Source organism: Carcharodon carcharias, chromosome 11 (genome assembly GCF_017639515.1).
Source record: "Carcharodon carcharias isolate sCarCar2 chromosome 11, sCarCar2.pri, whole genome shotgun sequence".
In the NCBI taxonomy this organism is placed as follows: Eukaryota; Metazoa; Chordata; class Chondrichthyes; order Lamniformes; family Lamnidae; genus Carcharodon; species Carcharodon carcharias.
The window spans coordinates 5842447-5862483 of record NC_054477.1 but is presented as its reverse complement, the minus strand read 5'-3'; the positions used below and the strand labels follow the sequence as shown (position 1 = coordinate 5862483).

The following is a 20037-nucleotide window of genomic DNA, read 5'->3' as shown; positions in this document are numbered from 1 at the left end:
AGATGGCCGCCAATGGTGGTAACTAGGGCAACCACAACGCTAGCCGGCCTGCCAGGGCGGGAGTCATAGTCAAATGACGTCCTTCCCACACACGCCCCTCCGGACGCTTGACTACAACTCCCATACTGCCCGGCGGGGCGGCCCGACCGCTTTACATAGCAAAGGATTCCGGGACCTGATGTTCTGCACCCCCCCCTCCGCCGCCATGCTAGAGGCCGGTTTGCCTGACGCGTTCGCCGACTGCCGGCACGCTGCGTCGTGATGCCATCTCGTACTCTCCGCCCCCCTGCTTGTGACATCGAAGGCACAGCGCGGTTAGTGATTGGTTGGTTTATGTGAACGAGCGCCGCGCTCGAGCTCGGCGGGTGGAGGAGAGAAGATGGCGGCGAAGGGTGGAAAGAATGGCTTTTTGTCCAAAGTGAGTCCAGTTAATGTCTCTCTCTCTCTCTCTTTACCGCAGCATTTAAATGAAAGGTTCTTCTTTGATTATTTCCTTGTGAGGATTTCCTGTGGTAAGAGTGGAGTTTGGCGGTCGGCAGGGGAGCCTGCTTTTCCTGCTGTGCGGCCTGCGGGTAACTGTTGGAGCCTCGGTAATCTCCTGAGGTTCAGCCCCCATCTTCCAGTGATCCACAGGGCGGAGCTTCATAGGACAGCCCGCCTCCAGTCAAGGGTTGTCGGCTGGCGCTTTTCCAGGACCGCTAATGGGCGACGTGTCCTTCGCCTCCTGTCTGACGCACCTTGGAGGGCCGAGCCTGGCAACGGATCCTTGATTAGAACCGGAGAATGGTTGCAGCACAGAAAGAGACCATTCGCCCCGTCTTGTCCGTGCTGACTACTCCCGGTCCCTTGTCATCTCCTTATAGCCTTTCTATTAATTGTCCAATTCCTCGTGAAAGCCTAGATTGAACCTGCGTCCACCACTCTCGGCCAGTGCCTTCCAGATCCTAACCACTTGCTGCGTAAAAGGTCTTTCCTTGTGTTGATGTTTCTTTTCATTCACCATATATTGGTGTCTGGTTTTTGAATCTTCTGCTAATGGTTACAGTTTTACTCCGTTCTGTTTAGAGTCCACGTGATTCTGAACACCTCTATCAAATCTCCTCTCAATCTTCTGCAAGAACAGCCCCAGCTTCCCCAATCTGTCCACATGATTGAAATTCCTTAACCCTGGAACATTCTAATCTTTTCTGCAACCCCTCTAAAACCTAAAGTGTGTCCAGTCTTGGACACAATACTTCACTGGGTGTCGAACCATTGCTTTAAATGTTTTATAAGTGGCAAATCTTAATGAGCACTGAGATTGGACAGTAGGTTAGATGCCTCCAGGATTCATATTTGAATCAAACTCGGATTGATGAGAGACATGTCAGAGAATCTCGAGAAGTAGTACATTTCTTTCCACTCGGGCAATCATTTATGTCAGCCTCTTGCCTCTGAACCTGTAGGTTCAAGCCCAACTCCAGAGGCTTGAGCACATAATCCAGGCTGACACTCCAGCGCCACATCTAAGGGAGTGTTGAAGGGGCTAGCTTATGGGTGAAATGTTAAACTGACCCTGTATGTCCTCTGAGGTGAACATAAAAAATTCTGTTTCAAAAGAAAAGCAGAGGAGTCTTTTCCTAGCGGGGTTCAAAATACAAGGTGGCAACGAGCGAATTCGCCCTCAATGTCAAAAATAACCTCTGAGAAAGCAAAGTTGGGGTAGGGGTGGGAAAGAAAGAAACATCATTCTCCCCCCCTCCCTCATATAATATTACCTAAAATTTATGTGGCCCACATGAGGCTGAACGATTGCAGGCATCTGAGTGGGAAAACAATGCAGAGTTTGATTGAAGGAGCAGCAAAAGTGAGAGATGCAGTCTGAGAGGAGCTGCTCCTCCAATTACAGATTCTGTCTCTCCCTTGCTGGCTGCTCCAGTTCTCCCAATCACAGGTTTTCCCCCCTCCTCGTTCTTGCTCTTTCAGAGAAAAAGCTATGATCTAATCTGAAAATAACAGTTACGAGGTTCTTGCAAGCTGTGTGGCCGAGAGCGGGAACTGCAGGAAGGATAAGCAAACTGACCATGACGCTGTGGTACAGGAAGCCATTCACGTCGGGGGAGGAAATAGGAATGTAGTAGTAGGAGGAGACGACAGTGTAATTAGGGAGATAGATACTGTTCTCTGCAGCCATGAGTGAGAGTCCTGAAGGCTGTGTTACCTAACCAGTACCAGGTTTGAGGACATCTCTATAGGGCTGGAGAGGAACTTGGAATGGGAGGGAAGGGATCCAGTTATCGGCATCCACATTGGTACCAATGACATTGATAGGACTAGAAAGGAGGTTCTGCTGAAAGAATTTGAACAGTTAGGAGCTAAATTAAAAAGCAGAGCCTCCAAGATAATAATCTCGGGATTACTACCTGAGCCATGGGCAAACAGCATAGGGTAAATACTGTCAAGGAGTTAAATGCATGGTTGAAAGGTTGGTGTGGTGAATGGGTTTCAATTCATGGGGCACTGGCACCAGTGCTGGGGTAGAAGGGAGCTGTTACGGTGGGACGGGCTTCACTTAAACCATGCTGGGACCACTGTCCTGGCGATTCGAATAACTAGGGCTGTAGAGAGGGCTTTAAACTAAATAAAGGGGTTGGGGGGCAGTGCTGTGGAGGGGATACGTAGGCTTACAAAGCAAAAAGATATGGCAGCATTGCAGGGCAACTATTTAGGTAATGATATCCAGCGTGTGACAGGAAGGAACAGTGTACAAACATAAAAAACGACAGTCAAAAGGGGACAAAATGGTAAAAAGGCAAAGTTAATGGCTCTTTACTTAAATGCACATAGTGTTCGGAATAAAATAAATTAATTAACAGCGCAAATAGAGGTTAATAGGTATGATCTTATATCCATAATGGAGACATAGTTACAAGGAGATCAAAGCTGGGAGCCAAATATTCAGGGGTATGTGGCTTTTTGAAAGGGCAGGAAGGAAAGGTTTTGTTAGTACGAGATGGAATAAATATGAAAGCAAAAATGATCCTGTACAACTGAATCAGATGGGCTTTTACAACAATCGGCAATGGTTTCATGGTGGTCATCAGTCTTTTATTTCCAGATTTTTATTGGATTCAAATTGCACAATCTGTTGTGGTGTGATTTGAACCCAGGTCCCCAGAACATTACACTGGGTCCTGGAATGCCAGTCCAGTGACAAATGCCACTGCCTGTTATGAAGGACGTAATAGTAGAGCATTTAGAAATACATAATATAATCAAGCAGAGTCAGTATGGCTTCATGAGGGGAAATCATGCCTGACAAATTTATTAGAATTCTTTGAGGAGATAACAAGCAGGATAGGTAAAGGGGAACCAGTAGATGTAATATGTTTGCATTTCCGAAAGATGTTTGATAAGGTACCGCACATAAAGCTACTTAAAAAGATAGGAGTTCATGGTGTTGGGGCTAGTGTATTAGCATTGATAGAGGATTGGCTAACTAATAGAAGACAGCATTGGGATAAGAGGGGCATTTTCAGGATGGTAACTATTGGAGTGCACAGGGATCAGTGCTGGGGCCACAATTATTTACAATATATGTTAAGGGAAGATGAGCAAAGTGAATGTACTATTGCCAAGTTTGCGGAAAACACAAAAATAGGTGGGAAGGCAAATGGTGAGGATGACAGAGTCTACAGAGGGATAGAGACAGGTTAAGAGAGTGGGCAAAAACTTGGCAGATGGAATATAATGTGGGGAAAATGTGAGGTTATGCATTTTGGCAGGAAGAATGGAGGAGCTGAATAGTATTTAAACGGAGAAAGCTGCAGCACAGGGATTTGGGGGTCCTTGTGCAAGAATCACAAAAAGCTAGCATACAAGTTCAGCAGGTAATAAGGTTCTTAGGGGGCTTGACAGGGTAGATGCTGAGAGGTTGTTTCCCCTTGTGGGAGAGTTTAGGACCAGAGGGCATAATCTCAGAGTAAGGGGTCGCCCATAAGACAGAGATGAAGAATTTCTCCTCTCTGAGGGCAGTGAATTTGTGGAATTCTTTACCGCAGCGGGCTGTAGAAGCTGGATTGTTAAGTAAATTCAAGGCTAAGATAGACAGATTTTTAATCAGTAAGGGAATCAGGGATTATGGGGAAAAGACAGGAGAGTGGAGTTGAGGATTATCAGATCAACCATGACCTCATTGAACGGTGGAGCAGACTTAATAAGCTGAATGGCCTACTTCTGCTCCTGCGACTTGCGATCTAGTTGGAAAATTGGCTCTGCCATTGACAGAACTGGAGGAGAGAGAGAGGCCAAGATGGTGGCGAATCCAATGCAGATAAAGCAGCTCCAGCTGTGTGGGAGAAATGTAGTAAGGTAGGAACCTTTACAAAGAGAGCTTCCTAGTGTCTCAAGGAGACCACTAAAGTTGTTGCATCTGGAGGTGACAAAGATGTAGAAATGAATTTCAGCCGAGATTGGGGTGGTAGGTAGTGATAGTTATCCATCAGCAAAACTATGGCTTATTGGCAGCCTTGTTAGTTCACTGGGAGTTTATATTCTGGTCACAAGGTAAAACATGGTTTAGTAACTGGTCCGGTCATCTGGTTCTATAAGATTTAAATGGCCTTACCTGTTCTTACTTTGCTGTCTCCTGTTGTTCTCCCTGGTGCAGCATATTTATAGTTATTCAAAAATGGCCTGTACCTCTCATCCACGAGCATTTCAATAAATTATTGCAACTTGGAAACAGTAAAGTGCATCATAGAGGAATGATATCACCACATCAGATTTGAATAGTCTCTTGTGATTGCATTTAAGTGAACAGGATGTTTTCTCAGGGCTTCTGAAGCAGTGCATTAAATGTTAGATGTCCTGCTAGTTTCACTATTTCTTTTATATATTTGTGGGGGAAAGAACCTGGCAATTTGATGAAATGAACAATATTTGTAAAAGCATTGTTCATTGAAAGGGTCTTCCACGTTTTAAACTCCGTATAAGTTGAGTTCATTAGAATTGCTCATGTCCTAAGTTGCACCAAGTCCTGTTCACCTGTCACCCTTGTGCTCTTTGACTTAAACTTGCTCCAGTCAAGCAGCATTTTGGTTTTAAAATTCTCATTTTCAAATCTCTCAATGACCTCATCCTTCCCTCTACATAATCTCTTCCAGCCTTGCAGTTTGAGATCTCTCTGCTCTTCTGATTCTGTTCTCTTGAGCTCTCCCGATTTTAATCACCCCATCATTGGTAGCTGTGTCTTCAGTTGCCTAGACCCTAAGCTCTGGAATTCCCTCCATATACTTTTCTGCCTCTCTACCTCACTTTCCTCCTTTTAGACACTCCTTAAAATTCACCCCTTTGATCAAGATTTTGGTCAGCTGTCTAAATATCTCCTTATATGGCTTGGTGGAATATTTTGTTTTATAATACTCTTGTGAAGCCATGGTACATCTGTAATGTTAAATGTGCTATATAAATATAAATTGTTGTGACAATCCAAGCAGATAACCCACTGAAGCTTCTATTTTAGACAAATAGAACAGAAATTTTCAGTACTGGAAAAAAATTTGCAAATTGAAAATGTTGGAAAGAACCTGTTAGCTTCTGAAAAGAGAAAAGACATGTTTCAGTTTAAGACCATCTGACTAGGGGTCTCTGAAACATTCACTTGTCATCTCTTCTCAGATGCTGCCTAAACTTCTGTGTATTTCCATCATTTCCAAATTTCAATGTGATTTTTAACAGCCTTAATGCAGATTTGTAAACTTGAACCACTATTTGCTCATTGCTGATATTGTTTAGCTGCTGATGGCCTACAGCAACTTGTGGATGCCAGTTTAGAGTTGCTAGATCTGTTGGAAATATATCCCATTTAGCACGGTGTTAGTGCCACACAACATGATGGAGGATATCTTCAATGTGAAGACAGGACTTTGTCTCCACAAGGACTATGTAGTGGTCACTCCTACCAATACTGGCTTGGACAGATGCATCATCTGCGACTGGTAGATTGGTGAGCACAAGGTCAGGTAGGTATTTCCCTCACCACCTGCCGCAGACCCAGGCTTGCAGCTATGTTTCTTTTAGAACTTGGCCAGCTCGATCAGCAGTGGTGCTGTTGATGATGGACATTGAAGTCCCCCACCCAAAGAACATTCTGTGCCATTGCCATCCTCAGTGCTTCCGCCAAATGGTGTTCAACGTGGAATACTGATTCATCACTTGAGCGGGGGACAGTAGGTGGTAACCAGCAGGAGGTTTCTTTGCCCATGTTTGACCTGATGCCATGAGACTTCATGTGGTCCAGAGTCAAGGCAAACTGAACAACGTCAAAGAGAAAGCTCTTAAGGAGTGTTTTAAAGTCAGAAAATGAGGCAGAGAGTTTTAGGGAGAGAGTTTCAGTGCTTGGGGCCTAGGCAGCTCGAGGCATTAAGAAGCATTCCAAGGCCATGGAGAGGGTTCAGAAGAGATGATAGAATTAAATACAAGACATTAGAGAAATTGGACTTCCTTTCACTAAAACTGAGAGGACGAAAAGTAGATGGAATAGAGGTGTTCAAAAATATGAAAGATTTTGATAAGGTAAAGAAACAAAAACTATTCCCAATGAGTCAGTAACTTGATGGCTGGACCTAGGATTTTTGTTTGTGGAGTCGAGATGTGAAATTCCATCAGAAACAGTGGGAAAAGTAGAATTTACAATTTTTATAAGGGAAGAGTATATGAGAGAGATTGGGTAGGTTGGGGGACGTGAGGAAGAACTTTTTTACGCAGAGGGTAGTGAGTGTCTGGAATTCACTGCCCAAGTTGGTGGTAGAGGTAGAAACTCTAAACTCTTTTAAAAAGTACCTGGGTCTGCACCTTAAGTGCTGTAAGCTGCAGGGCTATGGGCTGGGTGCAGGAAGGATTAGAAAGGGCACTTGGGTGTCCTCAGGCTGGCATGGACAAGATGGGCCGAATTGCCTCCTGTGCTCTAACTTTTCTGTGGTTCTAAGAACAGGTCAGGTGAAAGGGACTAAATGGATTGCTCTTTTAAAGAGCCTGCGCTGAAGTGATGTACTGAATGGTTCTCTACATTTTTTCCCAGTGGAAGATCGATGACAAGCCGATTAAGATTGACAAGTGGGATGGTGCAGCTGTGAAAAACGCCTTGGACGATGCTGCCAAAAAGGTAAGCGAATGGCCATGTGACTCCCTTGCTATTTGTCTACAACTGATCCCCACGTGAGAGTCTTCTAATCCATTCAGACTGGCTTTAAACCAGTAAGACGGCCTGCTTTCGTGTTGGCTTCCTGTTTTTTTCTAATGTGATTGCAATGCTTACACCAGCTATTTATAGAGTACTGCCAACGGATGCCGAGTTGTAACGGTTCATGCACATTAATATGACTCATTAAACTTTCTCTTCAGTTCCTGGCATGCACACAAGCAAACTGCTGGACAGTCCTAGAGCATTCAGAAGGGCTTCCTTCACAAGCCACTTGAAGTTCTTTCTGATGGAAGGTTATTGACCTGAAGCTTTAACTTTTTCTCTGCAGATACTGACAAACCTGCTCAGTGCTTCCCAATATTTTATCTTTGTATTTCTTCACTTATTTATGTACCATCTTTGCTCATTTGGGTCTGTTTATTTTTTCTTCTTACTAGGTTCTTCTGGAGAAGTACGGGTACGAGGAGAATTACGGACTGATTGATGGACGGCTCCTCATTTGCACAATCTCTTGTGTCTTTGCAATAGTTGCCCTTATCTGGGACTACATGCATCCTTTTCCTGAGTCGAAGAGTGTCCTTGCAGGCTGTGTCCTTTCATATCCTTTTATTCGGAAGTGATCTGTTACTTTCATGGTGAGGCTTTGCTATACTTTCGGAGGTGTGACGTTAAACTGAAAGCCCCTCTGCCCCCTTGGGTAGATGTTAAAGATCTTAGACACAATTTGAAGAATTTTACTGCAGAGAATTGTGAAATGATGCATTTGGCGGATGGGATACGGAGAGGCAATATAGCTCTGCTGCAGTTCTAAAGTGTGTACAGGGACAGAGGGATCTGGGGATTTCATATTTAGAGAGTAGTTAGCAAGCACATGGGACCTTGAGCTTCTTAAACAGAGATGGAACTTATTCCATTACTACCTTGGCAATAACATGAGATGTGAAACAGTTTTTGAGTCTCAAAACATTTAACCGGAGGCAGCTGTTGATCTGATGATATTGGTTGTGCCTTTGGACTCCTGTGAGAGATTGGGAGCATCCCAAAATTCCAATTGTCTGATGTCCAATGTAAGTATTCAGATGCACCAAGTTGTCACGTCTGACCTGACCCCACCAAAAGTGAAGGACATCTGCCATTAAACTTACCAACTGCCACTTGTCAGTGTTTTGCAGACAATATGGCAGTTTGTGATTATTTTTATCTTGAGGCCCTAGTTTATGGATCTTTTGGAACCTAAAGTGACCGCTCACTGCACAATTTCTTAGAAAGGAGGGGGAAGCTAAAGTAAGGGAGTTTGATGACCAGTAAGTGTGTACACTCTGTGGTTTTCTTTAACATATCTGTACCTATTTTGTTATGATGGGGATTCTCACATTTTATACCTCTTACAAAGAGAGAAGCATATTTTTAATCGCTATACAGAAAGACCCTGCTGGATTGGATCCCGGTGACATCTGGCAACTCTCATCTTCTCTACGGAGGTACTGAAGTGATTTTGTTTCATTTTAATCTCCCTCCAAAACCACATACTGTTTAATTAGTTCAGCCAGTAACTTCAGTTGAGGACCACAATTCCAAGCTGTCAGATGTGGCCTGGACTGTTAACTGCTGAAATATACACCTTTCTGCATTATAGCAAGCCATGCCCCCAACACCATCTAAATTGAAAACCTTGCATTATTTAATCAGGACTGGATAGGATTGGCTTAATTTATCAGTTCCCTCATTTGTCGCAGCTAACTTCTTTGAGGGGGTGGGGTTTAATGAGTAAGGGCCTGTGGCTGGACTGTCGTGGTTGGCCACCAACCACCAATGTTTTAACTGGCAGCTACTGGCTTAATTGCGCAGAATGATAAGAGCGTGTGTGAGCTCATGTTGTCTGACCAACCACTGAAAGATTAATCACATGCCTCTGTCCCAGTAACCCTTACTGAAAGTTATCTGTGGGGATAATTGCAAAGCACTGACTGACTTAATGATATTGTGCTTCAGGTTCGATGACCAGTATACCTTAAAGATGACTTTCATTGATGGACGAACCAACCAGGAGCGGGAGAGGGAGTTCACCAAGTCCCTTGAGTATTTCTTCGATGAGTCTGGTACCCTGGTTATGGATCTGTTTGAGCCAGAAGTGTCCAAGCTGCACGATTCCTTGGGGAAGAAGAAAAAGATGAAATAAGAGTTTGTGCCTGCTTCTTTGATGCATTATGTTGTACTGCTGGGATCGTGCTCGCAAAGAAAAGGAAAAAAAACACACTTTTTGGTAATATTTTTGTTGTGATTGCACCCTCTTCAGCACTGCATTCTCCCAGGGGGTCATCTTGCATTTTCCAAATTCATTCAGCAACAGAAACCTGCATTTATATAGCGCCTTTAGTTTTGCAGAAGAAACGGGTAGGACGCCAAAGTTGCAACCAGTCTGGTTCAGCCTCAGTCTGTTCAGGGCGTTGGCGGTGGCCAGGGAATGGAGTTTCGCAGGGATTTCAAAGACATTAAATTTGGTCTTTCCAGTTTAGTTGGAGGAAATTACTTCTTGTTGAGGACTGAATATTGAACAAGCAGCCTGGTAATTTCGAGAGAATAGAGGGGTTGGGAGTGGTGGTCATGAAGTAGAGCTTGGTGTTGTCAGCGTTCAGTGGAATCTGACATGCTTTTAGATAATATTACCAAGGGGCAGCATATAGACTGAAGGCGGGGAGGGGGCAAGGATGTATCCTTGGGGAATACGGCTGTTAAATCACAGACACCCCATGAAGAAATACAATGCAGCCTTCCCACTTCTGTGACCTGTACTTTTTGTGCCTCATGTGAAACTTTGTAAATAACTGATTATTCATTTATGAGATGTTGATAGGTTAGTTGATATCAGACAGGAGAGCTACAAAGTGGGGGAGGGGAGCTTGACCAAGCTTGACCCTTCCAGTTACCACACAGTGATTGCATGGCAGCGTGGATGTCAGCTGGGGATAGGATCAACCTCATCAGTGATATCCTGGCTACAAGCTGAGAACATCTACTTCTGTCATCTATTATGAAAAAGTCAACCCTTTGGAGTTGTGCCCACCTTGAGTCGGGAGAGTGGGAAGGGGGGACCAATTTTAAGGGATACCTTGCACTAGACTATTTGATTGAGAACTTGGGCCTTCTCTGTCAGACAGAGGTGGATCTAGGCTAGAATCTTGGAGCTTGGTTTCCAGGTGGGGTGAGTCTGATCTACCTGTGGGCCCCCCAGGCTCTGATTGTAACAAGCTGGGGGAAGGTCTCAGCAGTAGGTCTACTGGGGGGCAGGTCCTTGACTCAAACTGGCCCATGCATTTGGACTAAATTGGCAATCAGTGAGCTAAGGAGCGGGGGAAGCCTGCTGTGCTTCCTGAAATATTAGGCGAAGGTGAAATTGGGCTTTGCTGTCAGAGTCAAACAGACTACAACACTAATGTTAAGTAAGGGATAAATATCGACTCTGGGGAGAACTTCCCCTGCTCTTCAAAATAGTGCTGTTCGAATAGTGGCCATGAATCTTTCACATCTACCTGAGGACTTGATTTAACACCCCATCTTCAAGATTTCACCTCTGTCAGTACAGAGTTCCCTTGGTACTGTCCTCCAGTGCAGCTGCACCCCCCTGAGTTAGTACACCTGAAGATCTAGCTTAATATAACCCCTTCAGCAGCAATGTTTTCAGGAAAGAGAATTTATCCCAAAAAAGTAACCCCACGTCCACTTGACCAACTCTGCATGAAAATCTTTAATAAGGCTAGTTCTTTTGAGGGGCAGGAGCAGAAATTATAAAACTATTTTCGCAGCTTTCAGTTCCTCCTTCAAACCAGAGTGTTTAACCTATTCACCCTTGGGTTCCACACAGCAAATCCGAACCAAATGGGAGGGCAAGCAACATGTTTTTTTTTATATGCCCTGCCCACACCCCTCGTGCGCGCACACACATATACATACATGCAAAGTACTAGTCCATTGAGCTTGGAACAAGGCAGTGGGTGAAAAGGCGACGGCCTCCATGTTGGGGAAACATCAAGCTATTTCTGAACTTGGAGATGTCCTACCCCAGGCATAGGAAGTCAGAGTCCTCAGCATGTGCTGCTGTTCTGTGCGAAAGCTTGCCTTCAATTGCTGAAAGATATATTAAGTCAGCAGCGATGTCCCTTCATGTGTTTGAATAAATGTGACACGAAACATATATTTATATAGCTCCTTTCGTGACCTTGGCACATCCCAATTAAGTACTTTCTTGAAGTGGTGTCATTCACAGGATCCCTAGTTGCCCTTGTTCAGGGGCATTTAAGAGTCAACATGGAGTCATATGTCGGTAAGGACAGCAGATTTCCTTCCCTAAAGGGTTTTTTGCAGATTTTTTGCTGAATTCAAATTCCACTATCTGCTGTGGAATGTGAGCATTACCCTGGGTCTCTGGATTATTAATTCAGTGACAATACCACTACACTATCGCCTCCCTCTTGTAACGTAGGGAAATGCAGCAACCAATTTGCACACCACAAGATCCCAGAAACAGCAGTATATTTGTGGGCAGATGTTTTATGATATTGAATATATTTTATGATTCTCCTTGGCATCAAGGAGAATTCCCCAGCACATGCTGCCATGGGAATCATAGAAAGTTTATGGCACAGAAAGAGGCCATTTGGCCTACTGTGTCTGCGCCAGCCGAGATATAAGCCACCCAGCCTAATCCCACTTTCCAGCATTTGGCCTGTAACCCTGCAGGCTATAGCACTTCAGGTGCATATCGAGGCATCTTTTAAATGAGTTGAGGATTTCTGCCTCTACTACCTTATCAGGCAGTGAGTACCAGATCCCCACAACCCTCTGAATGCAAACATTTTTTCTCATCTTGCCTCTAATCCTACTAATCACTTTAAATCTATGCCCCCTTTACGCTCCTTTATGGATCCTTTACATTCATCCGAGGGGGCAGGCAAGACCTCATTGACATCTCATCTGAAAGGCGGTAACTGTTAAGGTGCAGCACTACCTCTACAACTGTGTAGCAAAGGACTAGGTCATGTGCTCAAGTCTGTTGAGTAGGATTTGAATCCATGACCGCCTAACTCCAGTGAGAGTGCTACCCATTGAACTACAACTAAGAATTTAAAAAATCTCAGTACTGCCATTGAGTAATCTGCAGTTTGATATCATGGTTCCTGAACAAATTCCTCCACCACCACCACCTCCCCGCAAGATTATTGTTCTAAGATTAAGTTTTCAGGCGAAATATATTGCAAATGTTGGGGGAAAGAGTGTCTTCCCAACAAATTTACTTGGAGATGAATCTCTGCCCCAAACCTAGTATTAAATTACGGTGAATATATTTTCTGTGACAGCACAAATTTAAATTTATCATTTAAAATGATCTGATCAGATATGTTACATGCTGTTGTGGAGGCAAGTATCTTAATGTTGCTGAAAAAAAGACAGGGTGTCAAAGATTTTCATCTTGCATTCATCAGGACATACGCAAGAATGTGAAATTTCAAAGGGAGCAATAATTTATACTGCTTGAGAAAAGGGTGTTGGTTGGCAAGTCAACTCTGGTCAAGGCATCGTCATGCTGTCCAATCACAGAATCACATATAATGTTGGGCATCATATTGAGTTTTGCAAACTGGGACTGGTTGAGTAAGGAGTGTACTCTGTCTATTGCAAACAGTTGAAGGGACGTGATTGATACGCGGAGCCAATTTTTGGGATGTACAGCCGTTGTACCTGGCAATGTACCAGCACTAAATTTATGTACCACATTAATCATTTGGTAGGCAGAATGCCTTTTAGGATTGATGGCAGTATCCTGATAGTGAAAAATACGACTTGTGTTGCTACTAGCTTCATATATTGCTCAAATTTTTAAGATGTTTTAGCCTTCCAGAGTAACTTGAGGTGGACTGGACACTTAGGTCTGAAAGTGATGGCCTTAGGCCCATTCATTGGTATGTGTGATAAGCAATGAGCAACGATCTGATTGGAGTAGCTAATATCCTGCAGGATAGCTTTGATACGTCCTATTTTGGTGTCAAGTTTGCATGGTGAGCAAATGGTTTGAGCCCTATTTACAAGATTGCAGAAAGGCCAATCTGATAGTTCGTGGAGTGTCAGACTGTACTCAACCAGCCTGCTCTTGCAAATCTTAACAGAATGCCTAACATCAGATGTGGTTCTGTGACTGGACAGCACTTGCTGAACAATCCTGAGTATCTTAAGAGCTAATATACATTTAGGACAGAGATGAAAAAAAATTGAGGGTTGAGAGACTCTCAAATTCTCTTCCTCAAAAGGTGGCTGATGCAGAGCCTTTTAGCCTCTTTAAGGCAGAGGTAGGTAGATTCTTGATGAATAAGGGGGTGCAATGTTTATCAGGGATAGGCAGGAATGTGAAGTTGAGGTTAAAATCAGATCAGTCATGATCTTATTGAATAGTGGAGCAGACTCGAGTGGCCTACTCCTGCTCCTTCATATGCTCGTCTATAGATAGACCCAGCAACAAAAACTTCCCAAAAGAAAGGAAACCAGCTCCTTGTGACCTTACTATAATTGAATAGAAACTAGGAGTAGGAGGAGGCCATTTGGCCCTTTGAGCCTGCTGCACTATTCAATATGATCATGGCTGATCCTCTATTACAAAGCCATGTTCCCGCTTTCTCTCCATACCTCTTGATGCCCCTAATGTCCAAAAATTTATCAATTTCTTTCTTGAATATGCTCAGTGACCTGGCCTCCACAGCCTTCTGTGATAGAGAATTCCACAGGTTGACTACCCTCTGAATGAAAATTTTTTTTCTTATCTCAGTCCTAATTTGCCTGCCCCGTATCCTGAGACTGTGGCCCCTGGTTCTAGACTCCCTAACCATGGGAAACATCTTCCCTGCATCCATCTGGAATTTTATACATTTCAATCAGATCCCTTCTCATTCTTCTAAACTAATGAACCAATCTCTCCTCATATGACTGTCCTGACATTCCTGGTTTCAGCCTACCCTTTGTTTCCTGTTACAAAGCCAACCTTTTATCCAGTTTGCCACATTACCCTGAATCCCATGGGCTTTTACTTTCCTGACCAATCTGCCATGTGGGTCCTTGTCAAATGCCTTGCTAAAATCCATGTACACAACATCCACTGCACTACCTTCATCAACCCTTCTTGTCACTTCCTCAAAGAATTCAATCAAATTGGTGAGGTAAGACCTTTTAACAAATCCATGCTGACCATCCCTGACTAGTCCATGCCTTTCCACATGACAGTTAATCCTATCTCAGGATTGATTCTACTAATTTGCTCACCACCAATGTAAGACTAACTGGCCTATAATTGTTTGGCATTTCCTTTGATCCTTTTTAAACAATGGAACTACGTTTGCATTTCTCCAGTCCTCCGGTACCTCCCCTGTATCTAGTGAAGATTGGAAATTCATCCTCAGAGCATCTGCTATCTCCTCCCTGACTTCTTTCAGCAGCCTCGGAAACAATCCATCTGGCCCTGGTGACTTATCAACTTTCAAGGATTTCAACCCTTCGAGTACTTAATCTCTCTTTATGACTATTCTGTCCAATATCTCGCGGTGTTCCTCCTGGACTACTATATCTACATCCTCCCTTTGTAAACATGGAGACAAAATATTCATTCAAAACCCTTCCCACAGCCTCTGCATCTACACACAAGTTTCCATCTTCATTTCTGATAGGTCCCACTTTTTCCTTAACTAACCTTTTAGCATTAATGTATTGGTAAAACATCTTTGGGTTATCTTTAACTTTACTTGCTAATCTTTTTTCATGCTCTCTCTTTGATTTCCTTAATTCCTTTTTTACTTCGTCCCTGCACTTCCTATATTCGTCTAGGCTCTCTGCAGTGCTTAGTTCTTTGTGTCTATTGTGCGCTTTCTTTTTCTGTTTGATCTTCCCCTGTATTCCTCTAGTCAACCAGGGAGGTCTAGATTTGACAGTACCATTCTTATTTTTGTTGGGGATATGTCTATTTTGTACAATTAGGATCTCGCTTTTTAGTGCTTCCCACTGGTTTTCCACTGTTTTATCTTCCAGCAGTGCTGTCCAGTCCACCTCAGCCAAGTCCTTTCTCATTTCTGCAAAATTTGCCTTCCCCCAGTTCAAGATTTTTACTCCTGCCTTATCTCTCTCCTTTTCCATGGTAATGCTAAATCTAACTGATTGTGATCACTGTCCCAGATATGGTCCCCAACTGTCACTTCACCCACTTTCCCTTCTTTGTTCCCCAAGACTAGGTCTAGAATTGCATCTCCTCTTGTTGGGTTTGTCACTAATTGGTTGAAAATATTTTCCTGAACACAGTGCATGAATTTTTTTCCCTCAGTGCCCCTTATATTGTTTGAATCCCAGTTAATATTAGGATAGTTGAAGTCTCCGACTATTATTGCCCTCTTGTTCTTACAAGCAGAAATTTGCCTACGTATTTGTTCTATCTCCCTTTCACTATTTGGGGGTCTGTAGTATACTCTCAGTAGTGTGACTGCCCCTTTTTTATTTCTAAGCTCAGTCCATAAAGCCTCATCTGTTGACCTACTTAGCATATCATCCCTTCTCACAACTGGAATTGATTCTTTAACCATTAGTGCTACCCTATCCTTTTTTATATTCTATTCAATCGTGTCTGAAGACTCTGTAACCAGGGATATTAAGCTGCCAGTTTTGTCCCTCCTTTAGCCAGGTCTCCATTATAGCAATGACATCCTGCTGCCATGTGTCTACCTGTACCCTTAACTCCTCTACCTTGTTTGTAATACTCCTTGCATTGAAGTATAAACAGCTTAACCCTTGCTGGACACTTTTTAAACTTTGCTTCTCCTGTAACTTCATGTCTATCACAACGTCCCTAGCTAATGTTCTACCTCCATTTTTCTGATCTGAGTCTGACCTATCTGATCCTACTCCTGGGATCCCAACCCCCTGCCACACTAGTTTAAATACTCCCCAGCAGAACTAGCAAAAGCCCCCGCAAGGACACTGGTCCCAGCTCTGCCTGGGTGCAGCCTGTCCCGTTTATACAGGTTCCACCTTCCCCAGAACCGGTCCCAGTGCCTCAAGAATCTGAATCCCTCCTGGCTACACCATCTCTCCAGCCACCTGTTCATTTGGTCTATCCTCTTATTCCTGCTCATAGCACGTGGAACTGGGAGTAATCCTGAGGTTACTACATTTGAGGTCTTGCATTTTAATTTATCTCCTAACTTCCTGTACTGAGCTTGCAGGTCCTCATCCCTTAATTTACCTGTGTCGTTGGTACCAATGTGTACCACGACCACTGGCTGTTACCTTCCTTCCCCAGAATGTCCTGCAGCTGCTCCGTGACATCCTGGACCCTGGCACCAGGGAGGCAACATACCATCCTTGATTTACGTTTGCGGTCACAGAAGCGTCTGTTTGTGCCCCTAACTATTGAGTCCCCTATCACTATAGCCCTGCCACTTGTTTTCCTCTCTTTTCCTGTCTTTTATAATAGACTTTAGCATTTTCCCTACTACAGATGTTAGGCTAACTGGTCTGTAATTCTGTTTTCTCTCTCCCTAGGGTTACATTTGCCACTCTTCAATCTGTAGGAACTGCTCCAGAGCGTATAGAATTTTGGAAGATGATCACCAATGCATCCAATAGTTCCGGGACCACTTCCTTTAGTACTCTGGAATGTAGATTATCAGGCCTGGGGATTTTTCAGCCTTTAACCCCATTAATTTCTCTAGCACCATTTTTTTAATAATACTGATTTTCCTCCATCTTATTAGACCCTTGGTTCCTTAACATTTCTGGGAAATTATTTGTGTCCTCTTTTGTGAAAACAGAACCAAAATATGTGTTCAATTCTGCCATTTCTTAGTTCCTCATTATAATCTCCCCTGTTTCTGACTGTAAGGGACCTACATTTGTCTTCGCTAATCTTATACTCTTTACATACTTATAGAAGATGTTACAGTCAGCTTTTATGTTCCTTGCAAGTTTACACTCTTAATCCATTTTCCCCTTAATCTTTTTGTCCACTTTTGCTAAATTCTAAACTGCTCCCAATCCTCAGCTTGCTGCTCTTTCTGGCAATTTTATGCCTCCTGTTTGGATCTAACACTATCCCTAATTTCTTTTGTAAGCATGGTTTTAAAACCTTTCCTGTTTTATTTTTGTGCCAGACAGGAATGAATGATTGTTGTAATTCATGCATACATTCCTTAAATATTAGCCATTGCCTATCCACTGTCAACCCTTCTGGTAAGGTTCCCCAATCCATCATTGCCAACTCGTGCTTCATGCCTTCGTAGTTCCCTTTAGTTAGATTCAGGGCCCTAGTTTCGGATTCAACTTTTCACCCTCCATTCTCCACCATCAACAATATTGGAGGCATCATCTGAACTAGACAAACCATTGCTCCTCAAGTAGATCCGAGGCTGGGTATGGTGCAGCAAATGGCTCACCTGATGCTGCTACAAGACACAAATCAAGAGGTTATAACATACCTTCCACTTGCCTCGGGTGCAGCTATAACAACTCAAGATCCCTGACAAAGCAGTCTGATTAGCAGCCGATCCTTGATTGTTGCGGAGTGGCTGCAATGTGTACAAACTGAAAGACACAATGCGACAACTTGTCAAAATATTTTTCTGTTGCATTTCTAAAACACACCTAGATGGGCAAAGGAACATCATTGCCTCAACATTCTCTTCCATGTCACATATCCCAACTTGGATATAATTTGCTGATCTTTAACTATCGCTGGGTCAAAATCCCTGAGAGGATGGCAGTGTGTATCTTTGGACTCTTGGTGGCTGTTTGATACAACGTAAGAAGTTTGCTAGACCATTTCAGAAAGACAATTAAGAGTCAGTCACGTTGGTGTGTGAGTGGAGTCACATATAGGCCCAACCTGATAAGGAAAACAGAATTCCTTCCCTAAGAAATATTGATCTTTTTCCAATCTTGTCCCTTCGGGCATAAACCTTGCTGGGGTGGCTGGTATTCTTGGGCAGCCGCACAGCCTGGATGTTGGGCAGGACTGCACCCTAAGCGATGGTGACGCCTCCCAGCAGCTTGCTGAGCTCGTCTTTGCAGTTGCCGAGCTGCGGGTGGCGGGGGATGACACGGGTCGTCTTGTCCTGGGCCACATTGCCAGCCAGCTTGAGGATCTCAGCCGTCAGGAACTCAAGGACGGTGGCCAAGTAGACGGGGGCTCCAGCCTGACATGCTCGACATAGTGACCCTTGCGTAGTAGCCAGTGGATACGGCCGACGGGGATCTGGAGACCGGCTCTGGAGGAGTGAGTCTTGGCCTTGGTGAACCCTTTGCCTCCGGTTTTACCGCAATCAGACATCTTGCTGTTGCTCCTGCTGAAAGTCTTTACCATATTGGTGTACCAATTGGGTTTTATGACAATCACAACAGCTTCATAGTCACTTTGGTACCAAATCAGATTTTCAAAATGCCACGCTGAGATTTGATCTTATTTTCTGGTGACTAACTGGTCCCCTAAGTGGAGAAAAGTTTTTAAAAGATTATTTTTAATTAATGATCCTGACCTCCTGGCACTCATAAATGACAATGATTAAATAATGATCAGGAGTATGAACACTGACTGGATTTATCCACTCATTAACGCAGTGATTCTCAGAGCAATTGAAAAACAATTCACAACATCCAGTCCAGCTCACTGAGCACAGACCGCAGATTGATTGTGTTGGACTTGAGTGGTTCAGCAGCTTGCCACACTGACCATAGAGATTTCTAAGTGATTGCTCCAACTCTGACCTCATCCATCTCTGATTTCCTTTGCCCTACAATATCTTCAGTCACCTGAACCCTAAGATCTGGAATTCCCTTCCTAAACTTCACCATCTGAAAGTTCCCCTCCAAGCCACTCACCATCCTGACTTGGAAATATATTGCCGTTCCTTCACTGTCGCTGGGTCAAAATCATAGAACACCCTCCCTAACAGCACTGTCGGTGTACCTACACCACAGAGGCTGCAGTAGTTCAAGAAGGCAGTTCACTATCACCTTCTCAAGGGCAATTAGGGATGGGACCAGCCAGCGATGCCCACATCCCGTAAATTAAGAAAAAATAAGACCGAGCAAATTGGGTTTATATTCTCTGGAGTTTAGCAGAATGAGACGTGACCGCATTGAAACCTACAAAATTCTGCAAGGGCTTGTTGATGTGGTGAAGGGTGAGAAATTTCTTCCACTGGTTGGGGAATCTAAAACACGGGCACAGTCTCAGGATAAGGGGCCAATCATCTAGGACTCAGTTGAGAAATTACTTCACTCGATGGGTTGTGAATCTTTGGAATTTTCTACCCCAGAGGGTTGTGGATGCTCCATCATTGAATACATTTAAGGCTGGGATACAGATTTTTGGTGTCTCAAGGAATTAAGGGATATGGGGAGCAGGTGGGAAATTGGCATCAAAGCCATGCCCATCAGCCACGATTGTACTGAATGGCGGAGCAGACTCAATGGGCCATGTGGTCTACTCCTGCTCCTACTACTTACGTGCTTATGTACGATTTGCCCATATTCTACTGTCCAAGGTCCAAGCCATAGCAAAGAAACAGAGTGGAACAACAACCCACAGAGTGACTGAGCGGGCCTTTCCATGACCGCATTGCTCACATCCCTAACATGAGGAAGGGACTGGAAGCGGTGCCCTAAACATTGTCTGCCTCACTTTCTTAGCCAGGAGGCTGCAGCCGGTGGGGATTGCATCAATGGGGTCCTATGTCAATCTCAAAAAAGAAAGGAAGGTGACACTGGTTACCATTGGTGCAGAGAATGTGTGCACCCTCAGGGACAACACCACAGCCAACAGATGAGAGAGG

The 20037-nt window shown here is 43.9% G+C and overlaps 1 protein-coding gene across 1 annotated transcript; it reads left to right on the top strand.

Annotated features, from left to right (window-relative positions):
• Positions 1–278: 278 nt before the first annotated feature.
• spcs2 (signal peptidase complex subunit 2) lies at positions 279–9437 on the top strand. The gene is made up of 5 exons (XM_041199810.1): positions 279–418; positions 7061–7144; positions 7621–7781; positions 8530–8664; positions 9176–9437. Exons 1-5 carry the CDS (start codon positions 380–382, stop codon positions 9360–9362), a joined length of 606 nt encoding a protein of 201 aa, XP_041055744.1. The 5' UTR covers positions 279–379; the 3' UTR covers positions 9363–9437.
• Positions 9438–20037: the final 10600 nt, after the last annotated feature.